Source organism: Chenopodium album, chromosome 2 (genome assembly GCF_948465745.1).
Source record: "Chenopodium album chromosome 2, dcCheAlbu1.1, whole genome shotgun sequence".
In the NCBI taxonomy this organism is placed as follows: Eukaryota; Viridiplantae; Streptophyta; class Magnoliopsida; order Caryophyllales; family Amaranthaceae; genus Chenopodium; species Chenopodium album.
This window is the reverse complement of record NC_137835.1, coordinates 76,725,241-76,744,468: the sequence shown is the minus strand read 5'-3', so window position 1 is coordinate 76,744,468 and position 19,228 is coordinate 76,725,241. Positions and strand designations below refer to the sequence as shown.

General features: G+C 36.0%; 2 protein-coding genes across 4 annotated transcripts; both read right to left on the bottom strand.

Moving 5' to 3' along the window:
- Nucleotides 1-1,216: 1,216 nt before the first annotated feature.
- LOC145601093 (uncharacterized) lies at nt 1,217-9,906 on the bottom strand. 3 transcript variants are annotated; one of them, XM_081657029.1, is made up of 7 exons: nt 9,624-9,901; nt 4,025-7,830; nt 3,834-3,915; nt 3,358-3,424; nt 2,310-2,498; nt 2,103-2,163; nt 1,217-1,796 (listed from the first exon to the last, which is right to left on the bottom strand). In XM_081657029.1, the coding sequence occupies exons 2-7, from the start codon at nt 7,656-7,658 to the stop codon at nt 1,606-1,608; spliced, it is 4,224 nt and encodes a 1,407-aa protein (XP_081513155.1). In that variant the 5' UTR covers nt 7,659-7,830; nt 9,624-9,901; the 3' UTR covers nt 1,217-1,605. The 3 variants fall into 3 exon arrangements, 2 of the variants coding, with proteins under 2 accessions (XP_081513155.1, XP_081513163.1); XM_081657037.1 differs by having other exon boundaries at nt 4,025-7,774; XR_014104347.1 differs by lacking the exons at nt 1,217-1,796; nt 2,103-2,163 and having other exon boundaries at nt 2,417-2,498; nt 3,358-3,420; nt 9,624-9,906.
- A 2,723-nt stretch (nt 9,907-12,629) lies between these two features.
- Nucleotides 12,630-14,816, bottom strand: LOC145576021 (uncharacterized). The gene is made up of 3 exons (XM_081633811.1): nt 14,559-14,816; nt 13,529-13,675; nt 12,630-12,938 (listed from the first exon to the last, which is right to left on the bottom strand). The coding sequence occupies exons 1-3, from the start codon at nt 14,814-14,816 to the stop codon at nt 12,666-12,668; spliced, it is 678 nt and encodes a 225-aa protein (XP_081489937.1). The 3' UTR covers nt 12,630-12,665.
- Between the last annotated feature and the right edge of the window lie 4,412 nt (nt 14,817-19,228).

Sequence of the window (19,228 nt, the reverse complement as noted above, 5' to 3'; positions counted from 1 at the left end):
GGTTGATACACTACTAAACATATAGATTAAAATTTATATAGAGGGTGGAGTTATGTGATGGCATTGGACATGTTTGTTTATTTTTTTAGTAAGATTTCCTCCAAATAATATTGGTTAATTATTTTCTGATTGCTCTATGTAAAACAAGTTTTGGACTTGAAGGTCTATGCATGCATTCCTCCTCTTATTCTTCTCAATGTCTAGGTTTTTTTTATTAGAATTTGAGATTCAACGATATAAAGTGTGGGAATTTTTTCAAAAAAAAAATTTAAAGATACAATGAGATGGAAGCAAATACTTGCATGAGTACAATGAAATCAAATTACTTAGTAAGTTTTGTGTCGAACCAGGTTGGATTAACCTTTTACCCACCCGGTTCCACAGACCCATCCCCACCCGCCCATAACAGCTCGCGCCATGGAACAGACCTAAAATAAATTGAGGTAAGCTTTTCGATGGCTCATTACTGCCATATTCAGTACATGAGAAACTCAAAAGATCAAAGTTAACAGCCAATAAAGACTTTTATTCCAGCAGTACTAGTAAAGAATGTAGTTTTCTCTAGCATCTACATCAAAGGGGTAGTTCGATATGACATATTGCTTAGTATTAGCTCAGCTGGCAAAATCAACAACCCCAAAAGAAAACAAGATCACAATAATAATATTTTTTAAAAAAAATACAATTTTTTAAGGCAAACATGTCAAAACATTCATGATTCATGCACATAATTCCATAACCAAAACAATGCATTCCATAATTAAATACTCCGTAGTATACAATATATATGCATGGTCCAAAATTACTAATCATTTTCATTTACGAAAATCAAGATGGAAGATTCATAATATATTTTCAATATGATTTTGCTGAGAAAACTTAACATCTCTTTCAGGCAGGATCTTAAACATTATGGTATTGAACTTCCATCATAATTACACAATTATTGTCATAATCATGATTAACAACAATCCAAACAAATGTAACCATGTGCTAATTTGTTTTCGGTTTGTGCTGTTGTGCCTGCAATATTCCGGCATGTTACCTGTGTACAAGTACAACCAAACTAGAGTTTGTTTGCAGCACAGGACAGCAGGGTTTTATAAAAGAAGGTACAAACTGTAAGATCATTATATTAGTACATAGGGAGGAAAAAAAAAAAAAAAAACAAATCAGCCGCATTGAAATCATGACTACAGGTTCAGTTCAACTCCTCGGCAGCTCTCTTAATAAGAGGCTCAGCAGCATTAGATGTCTTGACATTGAATTACAGCTTTTTATCACGATCCAGTTAAAAGAATAAATTATAAGCCTATCATCTATGATTTACTTGTAAGTTGTACATTTCTGTCACAAAACTAAATAAAACCTAAAGTACAAAAATGAGGGCCACCATCGAGAATAGGCAGTCATAGCACTGCTCGGATGTGAGTGAGGCCTTTAAGGGTACATGCTCAACAAACTCACAGCGACAAACAAACGACAAACTAAAGTCTGTCAACCCCTGAAGTATACAGCCAGCACTGGCAGATATAACCTAATAGGCGCCAAACATCTTACGAAAATTCAACCAGCTTTTAGCAGAATGTTACTACCAAAACAGTGCTATGAGACGGGGGCAATATTTGAATATTCTTCTTGCCTTCCGTAGTTACCAACAATTTTAGAATAAAAGTTCCAAGACCTGCTTGCAATGGAGATGGGCCTTTGACCAAATGGATTTTCCTGGATGAATTTCTGGACATTCTCAGCCTCTGCCAGTCTTTCAAGATAATTACGAAGATCACCACCAGGCCCTGTCATGATTTCAAATTATGAAAAAAGCATTACACAATACTATAGATAATTCTACTTAAAATACGAAAATTGAAGGGGTAATGGCAGCAAATGTATTAATTAATACAGAACAGAACCAACAAGAGGAGCTGACACGTGTATTTGAAATAAAACCAAGCACTAATATAGATCCAACCCAGGTAGATCAACAATAATACAGCATGTCAATTGTCAAATATGATTATCAAGCAGGACACTGAAACAAATACTATCCAGTAGCAAGTTACCCATAATATAAACTTCTATAATGGTTGAGGTAATATTACCTAGTGAATGATCACCAGCATTCTTGTAACTGTATGGACGCGGAAATATGGCTGTATTGGGCTGAACAACAGACGTACCAAAAAAGGTAAAGAGTATTAGAACAGTATCAGAGGTGACCTGACAATGATTGATGAATATAACACTGATCCAATGAAAGCCTATTCTGTGAACATATCTGAAGACAATGTAGATAATTTAGCACTTACAGGATTCCGTAAAGCTTTGTATGGTGAATCATCCAACAAAACTGTATTTGTTTCATTATAATATCCAGCATCCCAAGGAAGGCGTGACCCCTTGGTGTCCCACCACAGGTACTTAAGTTCCTTTAGAACAAGGGGCTTCTCCCTGTTTTCAAGGGTTTTGTATTCTGTAGCAGTACAATGGGATTGATCCTGGAAAGAGTTTCTCGCTTAGTCAGAAACCAAACTACAAAGGTCGAATTGAAAAAGGCATTAAGAGTATAAAACTATAATTGTGAGAAAATGCAACAATGAGAATTAAGTATCAAGATCAAACTAGAATCAAGACACAACATACAGATCGCAGAATATTTTTATTTGAAAAACAATGTGCCACTAATAATTGTGACATATTATGAAGCAAATTCAGAATAATAACTGTATGTTTTAACTTATTCTCAGCTATTAATCCATCTTAAGGAAAAAAAAAAAAAAAAAAAATCCCCCATAAGCAGCTAATCAACCACTTAAACTAATTGTTGATAGATAAACTCAAAAAAATTAAGTGGTAAAGTTCAGTCTCTAAAATTATGTTTTTTAAAAAAAATAAAAATAAAATAAAAAAAAAGCAGATTTTACGACACTGCAGCACAACCGCGGCAGCTTTCAGTATGGACTGTAAACTCTGCTAGACCAGGAAAGGTAGAGGTTCTAAATGAGCATGACCTTACAACCAACTAGTCAGGAGTCACAGGCAAGCAGTTTTCTAAATTATCACTCTGAAGAATTTGCCAAATTTTCCTTCCTTTAGGAGGAACAACTAAATAAAAAAAAGCTTCCTAAACATCTTCTGATTTTTCATGGCATATCTTAAATATATTTTCCCTCGTATATATCATGGAGTAGAACAGAAAGTAACAGTCACAATACCAGAAAAAGAATTGTAGCATTTGTACACAGTTATCCTACTTTATCATAAATTGGCAAGATTTTACTAATAGAACACTAATTGAAAAGACAAGCACATCATTATAACATATATAAACTCCATTGTTGGATATTACTGTCTTACCCAACAGAATCTTAACCTATCCTTGGAATCCTCCAAGAGAAAGTCTACCACCTTCTTCAAGTTCTGCCTGCAAGAAAATTAGAGATCCCATAAGGCAATCAATCAGGTTACTGTTGCCAGAAACAAGAATGAGAATATATACTCCTTGTGCAGATATAACAGCAGCCACATCCAAGTATAATCAATAGCTATTCGTAACAACATAGCTACATTGAATTCATAGACACAAGGCAATAACAAAGACAATTATTGAAATTTCATAGACTAATACCTTTGAATTTCATATTATGGATAGTGTTACAGATGAGGATCTAATAAATTACCTAGCCTTGTCAAATTAGACATGTTTACAAGTTACAGGGTACTGAATACAACACTGGAGAAAACCAAAAGAATATTTTACAACAGATTCAATCAAGGAGAAAAAAAAACCTCATAATCCACAAAAAGATGAGTGAATTGATAGAGATAATTACCTAGTTCTTGATGACCAAATGCCCACATCAAATCTATCAAAGCAGAACTGCAGAAATTCATCGCAGAAAGGACGTTTGAAGACTGAATTTACAACGGAAAAGTGTCAAACATAAATATGAAATCAATCAAAATAAGTAGAATAACACAAATTAAGGTGATGAATAAGTGAGATTAGGTAAAATTCTTTAACCTGCTTTCGTTGCCACCCTTGTATCCGGCTTATATCGATGACTATAACCCACGACTATGTCAACCAATATCCCATTCACATCAAGGACAAGAAGCTTTCTTCTAGAATTTGGCACAACTCCTTTTAATGACAATGGCAAAGCTTGCTGTTTCACAGGATTGTCACACATAGGCACATTTTCTAAATGGTTATTTTTTGAAGCACTAATCTTATCGACTGGAACACCAGATCCAGACATGATATTTGGGATACTCAAAGAAGTCTCTACCAAAGAACTGATTGGCATCACTTGTGTAGAGGAATCAGCTACATCTCCTTCCAAGGGTTCTTCAATAGTTGCGGATTTAGAACGCTTCTTTTTTTTCTTCTTCACCTTCTTTTTTAATTGGCCATCTATGAGCACATTCTCCAAATCATTATTATTAGAAGTGCTCAACTTCAAATCAACTGGATCACCAGATACAGACACAATATTTGGATTGCTAATAGAAGTCTCTACCACAGAACAGATAGGAGTCCCCAATTTTGAGACATCAGTTACCTCTACCTCCATGGTTTCTTCACAAGATGCAGCAGGTCTCTTCTTTTTACGCTTCTTCTTTACTTTCTTTTGAACTGGCTGGTCACGCATAAGTACATTCTCCAAATCATTATTTTTGGAAGCACTTGTCTCCATTTCAACTGGAACTCCAGATAAAGACAAGGTATTTGCATCACTCAAAGAAGTATCTAGCAGAGAACTGATTTGAATCCCCTGTTTTGAGGAATCAGCTGCCTCTTCTTTCATTGGTTCTTCACAAGATGCACTTGTTTCCATTTCAGAGCGCTTTCTTTTATTCTTCTTTGCCTGCTTTTTTTTATTCTTCTTCTTTACCTGCTTTATCACTGGATCTTCATCCATGAGGACATTTTGCAAATCATTATTATTGGAAGCACTCATCTTCACATCAGCTGGAATATCAGATACAGACACAATATCTGGATTGCTGAAGGAAGTCTTCTCCAAAGAACAGACAGGGGTATCCAGTTTCAAATCATTACATACTTCTCCCTTCCTGGTTTCTTCACACGAAGCATCAGGGCCCTTTTTTTTACGCCTTATCCTAAACTTCTTTTTAACTGGATGGTCATGCATGAGCACATTCTCCAAACCATTATTTCTGGAGGCACTCATCTCCATATCTACTGGAATGCTAGAAACATTCACAATATTTGGCTTACTCAATGAAGTGTCTACCACAGAACAGAATTCCACGCCCTGTTTTGAGGCATCAATTACCTCTTCTCTCGTAGGTTCTTCACAAGATATAGGCTGCCTTTTTTTACTCTTCTTCCTACAATAGGTTTTTATTGATGGTGTCAACTCTACAGTTTCATCTTTACCCTCCTGACCCAAATCAATGGGTGCTTCAGCATTGGCTTCGTGTACTAATATCGTCCGATCACTAGCCGATGGAGAAATAAGGTGCTTTCCACCTGAATATGTTGAGCCCAACTCCAGAGCATCTTGACTACTAGCAGGAGTAGCAGCTGCCCCCTCTGAACTATCTACTGCAACACTGTCTGCTGCTAATATCTCTTCATTTTGGTTAGTATGACTAGGTTGTAAAGCACATTTTACAGTATCAGCTTCATTTTTCATCCCCACAATCACAGTATTTGAACCAAGACCGCCATTGGCATGCTGTTCAAGCTGCAAACCTTGAGTAACCACTTTTTCATGCATTTGAGGTGTAATCAGCTTGGAGTCATAATGTTGACAAGAGCGAGGGTTCACTGAAGTTTCTTCACCTGTCCGCTGTTGGCCATTCACGTGATACACAGGCTTCTCATACCTATAAGAACGACGATCTGGATACTGAAATTGCGCAACATTGCGGGACCTACCTCCATATAAGTCAATCCGAGAATCACATCTACTAAACTTCCGGCTATGGAAATCATCTTGTAAGTTGATGGGAGACCTACTCCTGCTTCTTTGCCTTTTGAATGGCCGACTCCATAAACTAACATTCTCATGTCCTTTAGCAGAATTGCAAAAACTCCTATTTTTTTCTCCGGAAACTTCACAACTGAGCCCATCAACACGTCGCATGTCAAACCAACCATCAGATGCTTTTAGACTGCTTTCACCTAACGAACTTTGATAGTTCTTGAAACCAGCAGGATCTTGAGCCGTCGTTGTATTGGCGTATTGATTTGCCACACCAAAATACCCAGAATCTCGAGCAGCTTCTGCGTTTGGTTTTTCATTCCAGTTAGAGGTAGAAGTAGCATATTCATGGAATCCATGGAGATATCTACACAGTTCTCCACGGGTACATCTACCCTTCGTAAACTGAAGGCAAACCTCTCGTATTGGCTTGTCACAACCAAAATTACCAGCCAACCTGTTTCTCTGCCTCTCATAAGACGAACTTCTTGCATTTACATCCATTTCTTCTCTGCTACCAGCCAACTGCACGCCATCCTTTGTCAACCATGCTTTGTTTTGCTCACAGAAAGCATGTGTGTCACGACATGGTTGGTTTACATAATTATTGTGATCGTGACTTTGAGATATCCTGAAATTGGTAGCTATACTGCCATCAACGAAATGTGGAGATCTCGAAGTTCCAGAAACTACTTGACGTTGTTCAGCGCTCCATGAATCAGACCTTGGTCTATCATACACAGTAACAGGGTGCAAATGTAAACAAGATGATCCACGATAACATCTTCCCCTGAGGTAATTTCGGCAGGGTGATTTTTCCCTGGACTCCCTCGAAAAAGCACCAGTTCTCAAAAGATTATGCATATTTTCTCTGTCATGCTCTTGAGATGTCCTCAAAGTGACATCTCGACTTCTTTCGCCAGAACCAGGGTAATTAAAAGTTTCTGTAATTCCTTGATGTTGAGTATTCAAATCATGTCTGGAACTGGCATATGTATTAACTGGGTGCCAACGTTTGCATGATGCTCCAAAATCACATTTGCCTCTGAGGAAATGCTGACAAGGAGATCTGCTCCTGCATTCTCTTGAAAAAGACATGATCGTTGAATTATTTTCCTTATTTGCTTCAACATGTTCCAGAGAAATCCTTCCAAAGTTGTCTCTATTCCTTCCATCAAAACCAGGATCTCTTACTGCTCTGTCTACTTGCTGCTGCTCTACTCTCGAATTATGAAAACTGGGCATTTCAGGGTGCAAATATGGGCAAGATACTCCACGGTAGCACCTTCCACTCTGAAATCTACGGCAAGGAGACCTGCGACCTCTTGATGAAAATTTAGCTGTGGAGCCAGCTTCTTCATTTGTTCTATATAATTGTGAGTTTCCTACAGTTGAAACATCACCCAACTTTTCTGGCTCATTCTGACAGAACCTGGATCTATCATGTTCATCAGATTCAGAGTGTAAAAATCTACAAAATGCTCCACGAGTACAGTTGCCTCGTAAGTTGTCACGACATAAAGGCATTTGAACCTTATCATGTCTTAATTGATCGCCACTAATTCTCCTGGGGCACCATCGTTCTTCTGGATCCCGTTCCAAATGAGCACCGTTGCTGCTTACTGTACCATTAGGTTGTGTATGGAGTTGGCTGATATGCTGCTCCTGATACAAAGGTCTTTCGGAAACAGTTTGCTCCATTCTAGATCTCACTTGACGGCCACAAGTCTAATGCTTGCTCGGTTTCAAGAAGAGGGTACTTATCCAGCATTCTATTTTGCTTAAATTTCCAGCCCAAACTTGGTGAATTTCTCCACCTATTAATTACAGTTGCTTGAGTCTGGAAGAATATCAAGTTACCACCATACAATCTCTATCCAAACAAAGAAACATGAAACAAAGTGTAATTAGGAAGGGAAATACGGTGAGATTTTCAGATCATTTGTATAAGAATATATTTGAAGATAATCCTAAAGAGGGATAGAATAAGGTTAAAAATGTCAATGAAGCCACTACAAATAAAAGTTGTATAAGCATTCAGATGAATTGATGTATAATGTACAGAGATCAGAAGCAGCCAAATTAGGACTAATCAAGAGTTCTACTACTAAAAAGACAAACAAAGAAAAATATAAGCAAATGTAGGAGCATGCAAAAGCAATCTGAACCTTCAGGGTGGAGAACGCCTTCTCCATTATTTAAGTCCCACTATTACAGAAGCAAACCAATTTTAAGTACAAACATTTGGCTATGGATAACAATAGCAAAACCTGGGGTACATAGATAATTTCACCTAAAGTACACATGTTGCATTCTTAACACTTCGGACAAGTATGGTTACTTTGGTCAGTCAGATACAATATTATATGAAAACATGTACGAACATTTTGCCTTGGAAGAACACATTAGAATTTGGTACCTAGACTCTAAATTGCACCTAAAAAACCAATGTTGCAGTCTTCACGCTTTGAGATTAATAAGTTTACTTAGGGAGTTAAACACCATAATTTACAATGAAAGTTAAAAAACACACGGATATTCCATATGTACAAACACTTAGCTGAGGATGATAATGCTAAAACCTTTATACAATTCGAGTACTCATATCGCATTGCCACACTCTTCAAACTTTGATTTGGGTATGTTACTTGAGAGTTGAGAAGTTACACCTTAATTTACAACAGAAACATAAATATTACGGAAGATAGCTGTGTGACTGTCCAATTCTCCGACAATACAAAGATGTTGGATCAGGGGTGGTAACAACCTAACAAATTAAGTAGAGATTGATTGGGGTAGTACTGTAGCAGATATAGCTCAGCTCAACTTACTTCATAGTCAAAATTGAAATTTCAAGCTCAACCCAATCTGAAATTGAAATTGATTTTAACCTGAGCTCAAGACGAGCTCCACTAACAAAACACAAGTAAAATAATATACTTGCTTAATTTACAATATTTCTAACTTATTTGCCAAAATTTTGCGATTCTTATAGTTTCGTGTCAAAATCAACATTGTTAATCATACATCATAGCTTATCTATTCCATGTAATCGATATATTTAAGCCAGTTTCATCTTTCATGAGCTTTTATGCCAAACTCAGCTTTCATTATAGCTCAACTATTCCATATAATTTATGTATTTAAGCTAGTTCGCGAGCTTTTATGCCAAGCTCGGCAATGCCTAGCACATCACATTATGGTCCCAAGCCAAGCTTTAACCAAATCGAGCTCAGATCGATTACTAGTACATAAAATTAAGCTCGTAATTATCCTTAAATTTATTACTAATTGAATTCTAATCAAATCTAATATATCTAAACATTGAGGAATGCTACAGTTTTCTGTTCATCTATCTTTAATTGATCAAACCATGACCCCTTCCCTTCAAAAATCCCAATCTCTAAATAAATGTAAATCAAACTCACAAATTCGCATATTTACAAATTCACAAATGCAATGACATAACCTAAAACAAATTTAAATAAACCTAGAAATGAAATCAGCAGAATATAACATAGTATATACTAAGATTCGAATCCATACCAAAAGTACAGGACCACAAAATCAAAAATTCGCAATTTTTCTCCCCCAATTTCAAAAATTCCAGAAATCATCAAACCAATTGAAAAATAACAATCAAATAAAGAGAAAAAAATAGCGTACCAAAATCAATTGAATCTTCAAATCATCGAAGCACTTGAAGACGAAAATCGAGAAAGAAAATTAGAGATTAATGAATAAAATTAGGGATAAAAGGAGTGATTGTGGGTTTTGGTGATGTCAATCAGCCATTGAAGAGGGAAGAAAAGCTTGAAAGGGGAACACGAAGTACGGGGTTTTGGTTAAGGATACGGCTTATGGTTAACCCTAGTAATGTTCATACATTCTTAGACAACGTTTAGACAAAAGCCCAAACTCTTTTGCTTCACTAGTTGCTGCATTTTGGATTCTTTTGGTAACAAGTTGAATTTGACAAATTCCGATTCTATATTCGACTCGTTTACTGTACCGTCTGTATGTATATACGTGGGTAAAAATTTTATATGCGTCGAGTTTATAGTTTTACGTTAAAGGATTAAGGGAGCGTTTGGTTTGTAAAGGAGAAAGGAATAAAGAAAGCTAACTCACAATTTACATTTCTCTTAAGTTGGTTTTTAAAAAGTTGTTGGGTTCTATAAAAAAGGAAGAGGAAAGAGAAACAAACTAATTCATGCTTCCTTCGTCTCTTTTTGTTTGTTTGTTACATACTGTATTTCTTTGATATGTCCTTCCAAGATTTTTCTTATTATATAATTGGGTAAACTTACAACCTCACTTGCGTTCTCCCTCTTTTACCTCATCAAATAATCTTGTACACAATTTTACTTTATTTTCTAATAATAAAGTTAACTTTGCTCTATGAAACAATAAAAATGGAACAAAGAGAATATACCAACATATCATCTTTTGTTTATAGTATTTTTGCCTTCTTGTTCACTTACAAACCATTAAAATTTGAGATGTTATCCGACTTTTCTTATCCACTCCGTTGCCAAATAAATACCTCAGTTTTTATAAACGACAAATTATATGAATGCCCAATTTTCAATTTAAAATTCTTTCATTACGAAGTATTATATTATTGTTTATCTATTTCCTAATGGTCCTCTAGTCCCATATTATATTATTTCACTCTATTAATTAGAGTTTTTTTAATAGGTAGTAATGCCTCACTTGCGTATATTTTTAATCAATTAAAACTTGTGTAAGACAACTATGTGTACACCTTAATGGAGCATGTATTTTCAAACGGTAGTAGTATTTCTTTATTACACAATTATGCTCTGTCTAACTTTTTTTCCCCCCTTTTGTCTCTCTTATTATTTTCACTTTCTATAATAAAATTTACAAAAATAAATTAAAAGAAGCTACATACACATTGATTAAAGATACTAAAAGTGTAACAATATAGTACTATTAACCCTTTAATTAAGTTTTTTTTTAAAAAAAAAAATTCCTAAAGGACACTAAATTTCATTAGATAAAGTCATACGACATTTATAATTGACAATTAACGATAATGAAACAAATTTAACAAAATCAAACAAGAATTAATTTGGGAAGGGCTAAGAATCCAAATACATAAATATAACAATTCAGCACATTCTCGATTCGTTGTCTCATACAACTTTTTGAGTGGATCCATCGTCGTTTCGCAATTTTGTGAGAAAGTTAATTCTTGTCCTAATTCCGTAGCCTGAATTCGAGCCATAATCAATCGTAGCCTCGCACAACCGGAGACCAAATTAAACACAACTAAATCCTTGTTATTCGAAGGAGTCCGAAAAACCTTGTCTTTCGAAGGAGATAGACCCTTTCTTTCGAGGGAGACATTATTATTGTAACCTAAAAAACAAAAAACTTAAAAGAAAATAATATTGGTGCTTTCCACCGATGAAATCCGATGTAAGCCCCTTCAAATTTGACATGGAGGCTAGAGTTTAGGAGAGAGACGAGAGAGAGGGGGCTAGGGTTAATAATTGACACAATTTCCTTCTAATTAAGTTCTAACTAGTTATTGGGCAAAGGCGATGCCCCAGATTATTACATGGAACTGATCAGTAATATATGTTGTAATTTATGATTCAATTTTCTTCTAATTAAATTTGTTCTTCATAATGTCATATGTTATATATTAATACTAGTTTTGGCCTCGTGCAATGCACGGATTTATAAAGTACAATTTATTAATCGATATAGAGTTAATTAACTTAAATAACTTCTGTAACATTTTTTTTTTAAATTTAAATTTATTAATGTCTATCCTTTAAATTCTTATGTGTTACAAATATATATATAAATAAAATTTATTAAGAGAATTTTAATTTTTGTTAATAGAATTTTTTATTTTTTTAAAAAAAAAAAAGCATTTTGGAGAGAAATTTTTTCTTAAAATTATGCCAAGTGTCCCATCCGGTGATTACTTTAGTATATAGTATAGAAGATAGATTTTGTATTCAAAAAATCACATAAAAAATCACATAGCTTGGTGGTAAAATAATAAGATAGTTAGTTCTGGAATTAGAGATTTTAAGTTCAAATCTAATCTAGACTATATACATAATTAACAGGCTAAACAATCTTCTGACTTCTGAGGTCCAACTCTAGACAATCTTCTGACAAGAACCCCTGTCAAAGATCACAAAATACCTAAAATCTAGAACTCAGTTTCATGCTCCTTAAGAATACATTTGTAAGACCCAAGGCTGGCAAAATATTGTCCTCCACATTGAGTGTACTTACCAAAATATAACTTAAAATTCCAAGATTTCAGATTGAGTCATCCAGCTGATGGGAAACCGCATCTCTTTTCAGGAGTTCTGTAATGGCTTGGCTAATTAAATTAAATGACAATGCTCAATTTAGAAGGACTGCTTCTCTATTAATTTGGACAGGGATAACAAGGGAGTAGCTTGAGGCTACCACTCTCTAAGAGTCTAAGCCACTTGAGGTCGCTACTCTACAAGGATTGCCTTACAAATTTCTGGATACCTTCTACATGCTAAGATTACTACTCTAATACTAAGTTCACTACAAGGTCAAGATGACCTTAGGATTAAACATGTGACTTCTTAGCACAAATTAGGAAAGATCAAGAAAAACATAATAAAAGTATACTGCTTCCCTTCCTTCTCTTCTTCTTTAATTAATTGGTCTTCTACTTAATTAGAGGTTTGTGTTCTTGCCTGTTGTGATTTGCTCAGCTGCTGTGAATTGTTGTTGTTGCTGCCTTGGTTTGACCTTCCTCCTAGCATAGACCCGCATATGCTGTGGCTGACTTGGATCCATCACAAATTCTTCTACAAGCTTCTTTAAAACAGTTGATGAATCCACGTTATCCTCTGCAGCCTTGAGATTTGAATCAGGCACACTCCCTGATCTACTTTCAGCAGAACGAAGGGCCTCATTTAGCTGTTGTTCTAAGCCCTCAATTTTATCCTAAAGAGAAAAATATAGTTGCAGTAATATTATGATTTCAGAAATAAGAAAATTGTTATTTTAAACCTCAAAAGTCAAAAGCATTATTTAAACAAAAAATCTTGTAAGTGACTGCTTTCACAGCAGAAAATAAAATAAACATATATGCGCCATAGATTCTTCATTCTGCCCCATTGTTTATTATGCGATAACAAACACTAGAAATGTAGAGGAAAGATAGGAGAGCGAATTTTGTTCAGGTCTTCTATCACTACTGCTTAGGGAAAGATATGGACATGAATATGCATGAAGATGACAATAATCTCCAAAGACCAATAATTCACATGCAATTAGTTCAAGAAACCAACAGCTTAAAGTGAAAAATATAGTTTGACATGAATATGCATGATAATGACTATAACTCCAAAGACCAATAATTCACTTGCAAGCAATACACCATGAAGCTCATATGTATGGTTTGCATATCAATGAGCTAATCTATAAAGAGCTTGTGATGAGCTATGAATACTCGGCTATTTCTGCAGTTTCCAAAATATCATCCTGAATGCAGGTGAGGAAGCTGCCAAGTGACAGTATCAAATAGAACACACCTGCAGGTTCTGAATCGTTGTATCTCTTTCTCTTATTTGCAACTTTTGTTCTTGCTCTACTTGCAATAATTGAGTAACTTGATTCCTAAGTTGAGCGTTCTGGTCATTCTCAATTTTATGCTTGTCAGCGAGCATTATATTTTCTACCTGCACCAGGATAGGACTCAAACTCTCAGAAAGAATGAGGAAATGAAAGCATAAGCTCAATACAAAAAAAATTAATACAATTTTAATTCAATATGCAATATTGTCACACCCCACCCTATATAAAATTACCATTTGAATGTTATGGCAAACGCATTCACGACAGTCTTAATCAGGGAAAAGTTAACTAATAGGCTAACTAACAGGCATTCAGCCTGGCCTGGAATAATATTGAAATTCCTATGAAAGATGATAAAACTAGTTAACGAGCAGAATTATCTTTGATAAATTAATGAGCTAGAGTCCATTAAGCAAATCTCAAGACTCAACTAACTTGCACAAACTAAGATCCGTGTAGGGGTCCGGGTACCACGTCAAGTCATGTCAATTTTTGCAACTAGAAACCAGGAAAGCACGAACAGTTTTAAGTGACAGATAAAAAGACCCAAATATTTCAGGCAGCATGCCATTCGACATGACTGAAGGATCCTGGACACGCCTGCATTTGATCAGCTACAATCTGACAAAATATGCATAAATTGTCTAATAAGTTTGTAATTAATTTTTTCATTGCCTAATGTATACAAGGAAAGAATGGTTCCTTACGTTGTAACACAGAACGAGGAATAAAATGTTGGCAGATCCTTAAATTAGGGATGCATTTAAGACAGTAATATAAGTAGCCTGATCATGGCCAATAAATAGAATACAAACATTCATAAATTTGTGGATTGTTGACAATCAACAAAAACCAAAATTTGACGTGAGATCAATTAATTCAAATCTAATGAAAAAGAGTTGCTGAAATGCTGACTCAAATAAAATTTATCATCAATGCTGCAAGAACCCTACATCCATTACTAAGCAATTTTGAGGCATCAGTTACCTCTACCACCACGGTTTCTTCACAAGATGTATCAGGTCTCTTTACTTTCTTTTTAATTGGCTGGTCACGCATAAGTACATTCTCCAAATCATTATTTTTGGAGGCACTTATCTCCATTTCAACTGGAACTCCAGACAAAGACATGGTATTTGCATCACTCAAAGAAGTATCTAGCCAAGAATTGATTTGCATCCCCTGCTTTGAGGGATCAGCTACCTCTTCTTTCATTGGTTCTTCATAACGTGCACTTGTTTCCATTTTAGAGCGCTTTTTTTTTATTCTTCTTGTTTGCCTTCTTTTTCACATCAGCTGGAATATCAGATACAGACACAATATCAGAGGTAGAAGTAGCATATTCATGGTATCCATGGAGATATTTGCACAGTTCTCCACGGAAACATCTACCCATCGTAAACTTAAGGCAAACTTGTCGTATTGGCTTGTCGCAACCAACATTACCAGCCAACCTGTTTCCCTGCATCTTATATGACCAACTTCTTGCAGTTACATCCATTCCTTCTCTGCTACCAGCCAACTGCACGCCAACCTTTGTCAACCATGCTTTGTTTTGCTCACAGAAAGCATGTGTGTCACGATATGGTTGGTTTGCATAGTTCATGTGATCGTGATTTTGAGATGTCCCAAAACTTTTAGTTATTGGAAGAATATCAAGCTGGCACCATACAATCTCTATCCAAAAAAGAAACGTGAAACAAAGTGTAATTAGAAAGGGAAAAAAAAGTGAAATTTTCAGATCATTTGTATAAGAATACATCTGAAGATAATCCTAAAGGAGACTAGAAATACGGTTAAAAATGTCAATGATGCCACTACAAATAAAATTTGTATAACCATTCAGAATTTCAGATGAATTGATGTATAATGTACAGAGATCAGATGCAGTCAAATTAGGACTAATCAGGAGTTCTACTACTAAAAAGACAATTTTCAAGTACAAACATTTGACTTTGGACAACCATAGCAAAACCAAATACATAGACAATTTTACCTTAAGTACACATGTAGCATTCTTTACACTTTCGATAAGTATGGTTACGTTGGCCAGTCAGATACCTTATTATACGATGAAAATATGTACGAACATTTTGCCATGGAAGAAAACATTAGAACCTGGTACCTAGACTCTAATTTTCAACTGGAAACCAATGCAGGATTCTTCACAATTTGAGGTTTATAAGTTTACTTAGGAAGTTAAACATCTTAATTTACAATGAAAGTAAAAACACACGGATACTTCATATGTACAAAAACACAAGACTGAGCTTAGCTATGCCATGTAATGGAGTATATTTAAGCCAATTAATGAGCTTTTATGCCAAACTTGGCATTCATTATAATTGATATATTTAAGCTAGTTTGCTACGCCAAGCTCGGCAATTCATTATACCTTTTCGGCTAATCCGGATTCAGGATCAGTTCTAGTGGTTAGGTTCCAGTCTCCTTCTAATTGTTGTTGTGAAGGATCGAACGCACGGTCCACCCTACCAAATGTAGACTGTGTAGTCCCAATCACCATTAGTAATTGAGTTATAGTCAAGTCTAATAAATGTAAATCAAACTAAAAAATTCGCAAATTCAAAAATGCAATTACATAATCAAAATAAATTAAAATAAACCTAGAATTGAAAATAACCATCAAATAAATAAATTAAAAGCTCATTACCACAATTTTCCCCCCAATTTCAGAAATCATCAACGAATTGAAAAATAACCATCAAATAAAGAGAGAGAAAGAGCGTACCGAAATCAATTGAATCTTCAAATCATCGAAACAGTTGAAGACGAAAATCGAGAATTAAAAGTAGAGATTAATGAATAAAATGAGGGATAAAAGGAGTAATTGAGGGTTTTGATGATGTCAATCAGTCATTAAAGGGGAAAGAAAAGCTTGAAAGGGAACAACAGAGACAAGGTTTTGGTTTTTTTTTTGAATAAACGGCGAGGATTAATTGCTTAAGTTAAGGTTTGTTACAGCATCAATGTTTAACGCTGGGACATCACCAGCCAAATTACAAGTTTGGTTAACAAGTTCAGAGCTGCGCTCTTTGTTGAAAACAACCATACAAGCTGGAGGCGTATTATACAAAAAACAGGTTTGGTTCATAGACTCCAGATTAATCCTCGCATCTTTATTCCAGGCAATGGGGTAGGGCTTTTGACTTTCCGAGTTTGCAATTGAGAAAAAACACTCAGAAGCAGCCCATGTGCACTGGTGGACTGTTCAAGTATTGACTGTGTTTTTTTTGTTAAATACCCATGAGTTTCTTCTAAGCCAGATGTGCCATAGGGTGAAAGAGAAGATGATATTCCAAGGAATACCATCACGGGAAGGAGAAGAGTTGCTGAGATTTTCCTGAAGCCAAGATTGCCAAGAAGAGAAAGGAAGAGTATTTGGAGGGGAAGGGGTCAAATCCCAGATTTCTTTAGCACGTGTGCAGGAAAGGAAAAGGTGAGTGTTTGATTCTTCTTGAGAAGGGCAAAAGGAGTAAAAAGGATGATGGTTAGGGAGTCTCTTGTGCAGGTTGAGGTTATTTGGGTTTCTGTCCCAAGCAACCTGCCATAAAAACAGCTTTACTTTGGGATAAATTTGGAGTTTCCAGATTTTCTCCCAACTAAACTTTGGTTGATTATTGGTGAAGTGATTTGTGAGCTCAGATCTAGCTTTAGAAGCCTGGAATTTTGCTTTGTAAGTCCAACATGAGTGAGCACTATCAGGATTATTTGTCAGCAGCACTGAGGAGAATAGCTCAAACAGAGAGTCAGTAATCTGGAAAGAAATAAGGCACTCCAGGTCTGGCTTTGACAAGGAATAGCAGTCAGCATTCAAGCAAGTTAAGGGGATAGGACCCGTGAGCATCTGCCTGAGTGATTTGTGCAAGAGCCATCTATCACTCCAAATGTTAATATCTCTCCCATTTCCCACATCCCAGACTAAGCTTTTTTCGAATAGATTCCAGCCTCTACCTATACCCTTCCAACCTAGAGAACCCTTATTGAAGGGGGTCGGGTATCTCTTATTGTCAATATACTTCTCCCTAAGTAACAAAGCTGCCCATCCCTTGTTATATAAATTCCAGCATTGTTTACTCAGGGAGATAGTATTAATGCATTCATGTTTAATGAAGCCTAACCCACCCTCATTCTTATCTTGACAGACATTCTCCCAAGAGATCCAAGTGAGTTTTCTTGATTGAGAAGAACCCCCCCCCCAGAAGAAGTTGGAGCAGATTGAGTCAAGTTTTTTGCAAATGGTTTGGGGAAAGGGAAGGACTTGCATGTAGTATCTGGGAATTGATTGGAGAGTGGCTTGGATGAGGATTACCTTCCCTGCTTTTGACAGCATGTTTGACTTCCAAGTGGCTAGCTTCTCTCCCACTTTGTCAATGATGAATTGCAGATTCTTTTTTGAGTGTTTTTTTATTGTGAGGGGGAATCCCAGATACTTTCCAAGATCGGTTGAGGCAGTAACATTGAGCTCTTGCTCAAAGTCATCAATTATAGTTTGAGGGGTGTTGGGGGAGAAGAGGATGGAGCTTTTGACATCATTCATCTTTTGGCCCGACAAACTGAAGAATTTATTGAGAGTGCTTAGGAGAGAGTGGAGAGTTTTCTTTGAGGTTTGCCCAAAAAGAAAAACATCATCGGCAAAAAGTAAATGGGAAATATGAGTCTTACCCCCCCTAAATCTAAAGGGACTCCATTCATTCATCTCACATTGTTTGTGAATCATACGGGAAAGGTATTCCATACAAATTATAAACAAGTAAGGAGACAATGGGTCCCCTTGTCTTAAACCTCTCGAAGGGGTGAAAGAGGAGGAAATTTTTCCATTGATAAGAACAGCGGAGGAGGTTGAGGAGATGCAACTCATAATGAGATCAATTGAATCCAAGTCAAAATTGAAGTAAAGGAGGCAATGACGAACGAAGGGCCACTCCATTCTATCATAGGCCTTCTCTAGGTCAATTTTTAAAGCAAATAAACCTTTCCTCCCGGATTTCTTCTTACTCATGGAATGGATAATCTCAGAAGCTATGATGTAATTGATGTCAGTCCCCCTTCCCGGCAAAAAACTATTTTGGTTGGGAGAGATAAAAGAGTGGAGTTTTGGTCTTATTCTATTCACAAGGATTTTTAAGAGGAACTTGTAGCAAGAGTTTACAAGGCTTATTGGACGAAAGCTAGTTATTTTTGTTGGATTTTGGATTTTGGGAATTAGACAGATGACTGTCTTATTTATGGAAGGTGGAACAACTTTGTTTGCAAAGACAGAAGAGAGAAAGTTGTGGCAATCATGCTTAACAAACTCCCAAAAATGCTGGAAAAAAATACCATGAAACCCATCCTCTCCTGGTGCCTTGAGTGCACCAACTGAGAAGACAGCCTCCTTTACTTCAGAAATACAAGGAATAGACGAGCAGGAAATAGATTGAGAAGAGATAGGAGTGTCAGGGAGATCAGGAGGGGTTGAAGAGAAGAGAGAGGCAAAGTGATTAACAATGTGGTCATGGATAGCAGTAGGATCAGAAATCCACTCCCCCACCTCATTTTTTAGGCAAAAAATCCTATTCTTTTTTTTTCCGGATTGTAGCAGATAGGTGAAAGAAATTGGTGTTTCTATCCCCATTTAGTAGCCAATCCGATCTTGA

Excerpts from the sequence above, each read along its gene's own strand:
- LOC145601093 (XM_081657029.1), bottom strand. The coding sequence starts at position 7,658 with ATGGAGCAAACTGTTTCCGAAAGACCTTTGTATCAGGAGCAGCATATC. Across the intron at positions 2,164-2,309 it reads ACAAAGCTTTACGGAATCCT|CCCAATACAGCCATATTTCC; the intron begins GTAAGTGCTAAA and ends TCTGTTGTTCAG. Across the intron at positions 1,797-2,102 it reads TGCTGGTGATCATTCACTAG|GGCCTGGTGGTGATCTTCGT; the intron begins GTAATATTACCT and ends AAATCATGACAG.
- LOC145576021 (XM_081633811.1), bottom strand. The coding sequence starts at position 14,816 with ATGGAAACAAGTGCACGTTATGAAGAACCAATGAAAGAAGAGGTAGCT. Across the intron at positions 13,676-14,558 it reads AAGAAACCGTGGTGGTAGAG|GTAGAAAATATAATGCTCGC; the intron begins GTAACTGATGCC and ends ATCCTGGTGCAG. Across the intron at positions 12,939-13,528 it reads CAACGATTCAGAACCTGCAG|GATAAAATTGAGGGCTTAGA; the intron begins GTGTGTTCTATT and ends TTTTCTCTTTAG.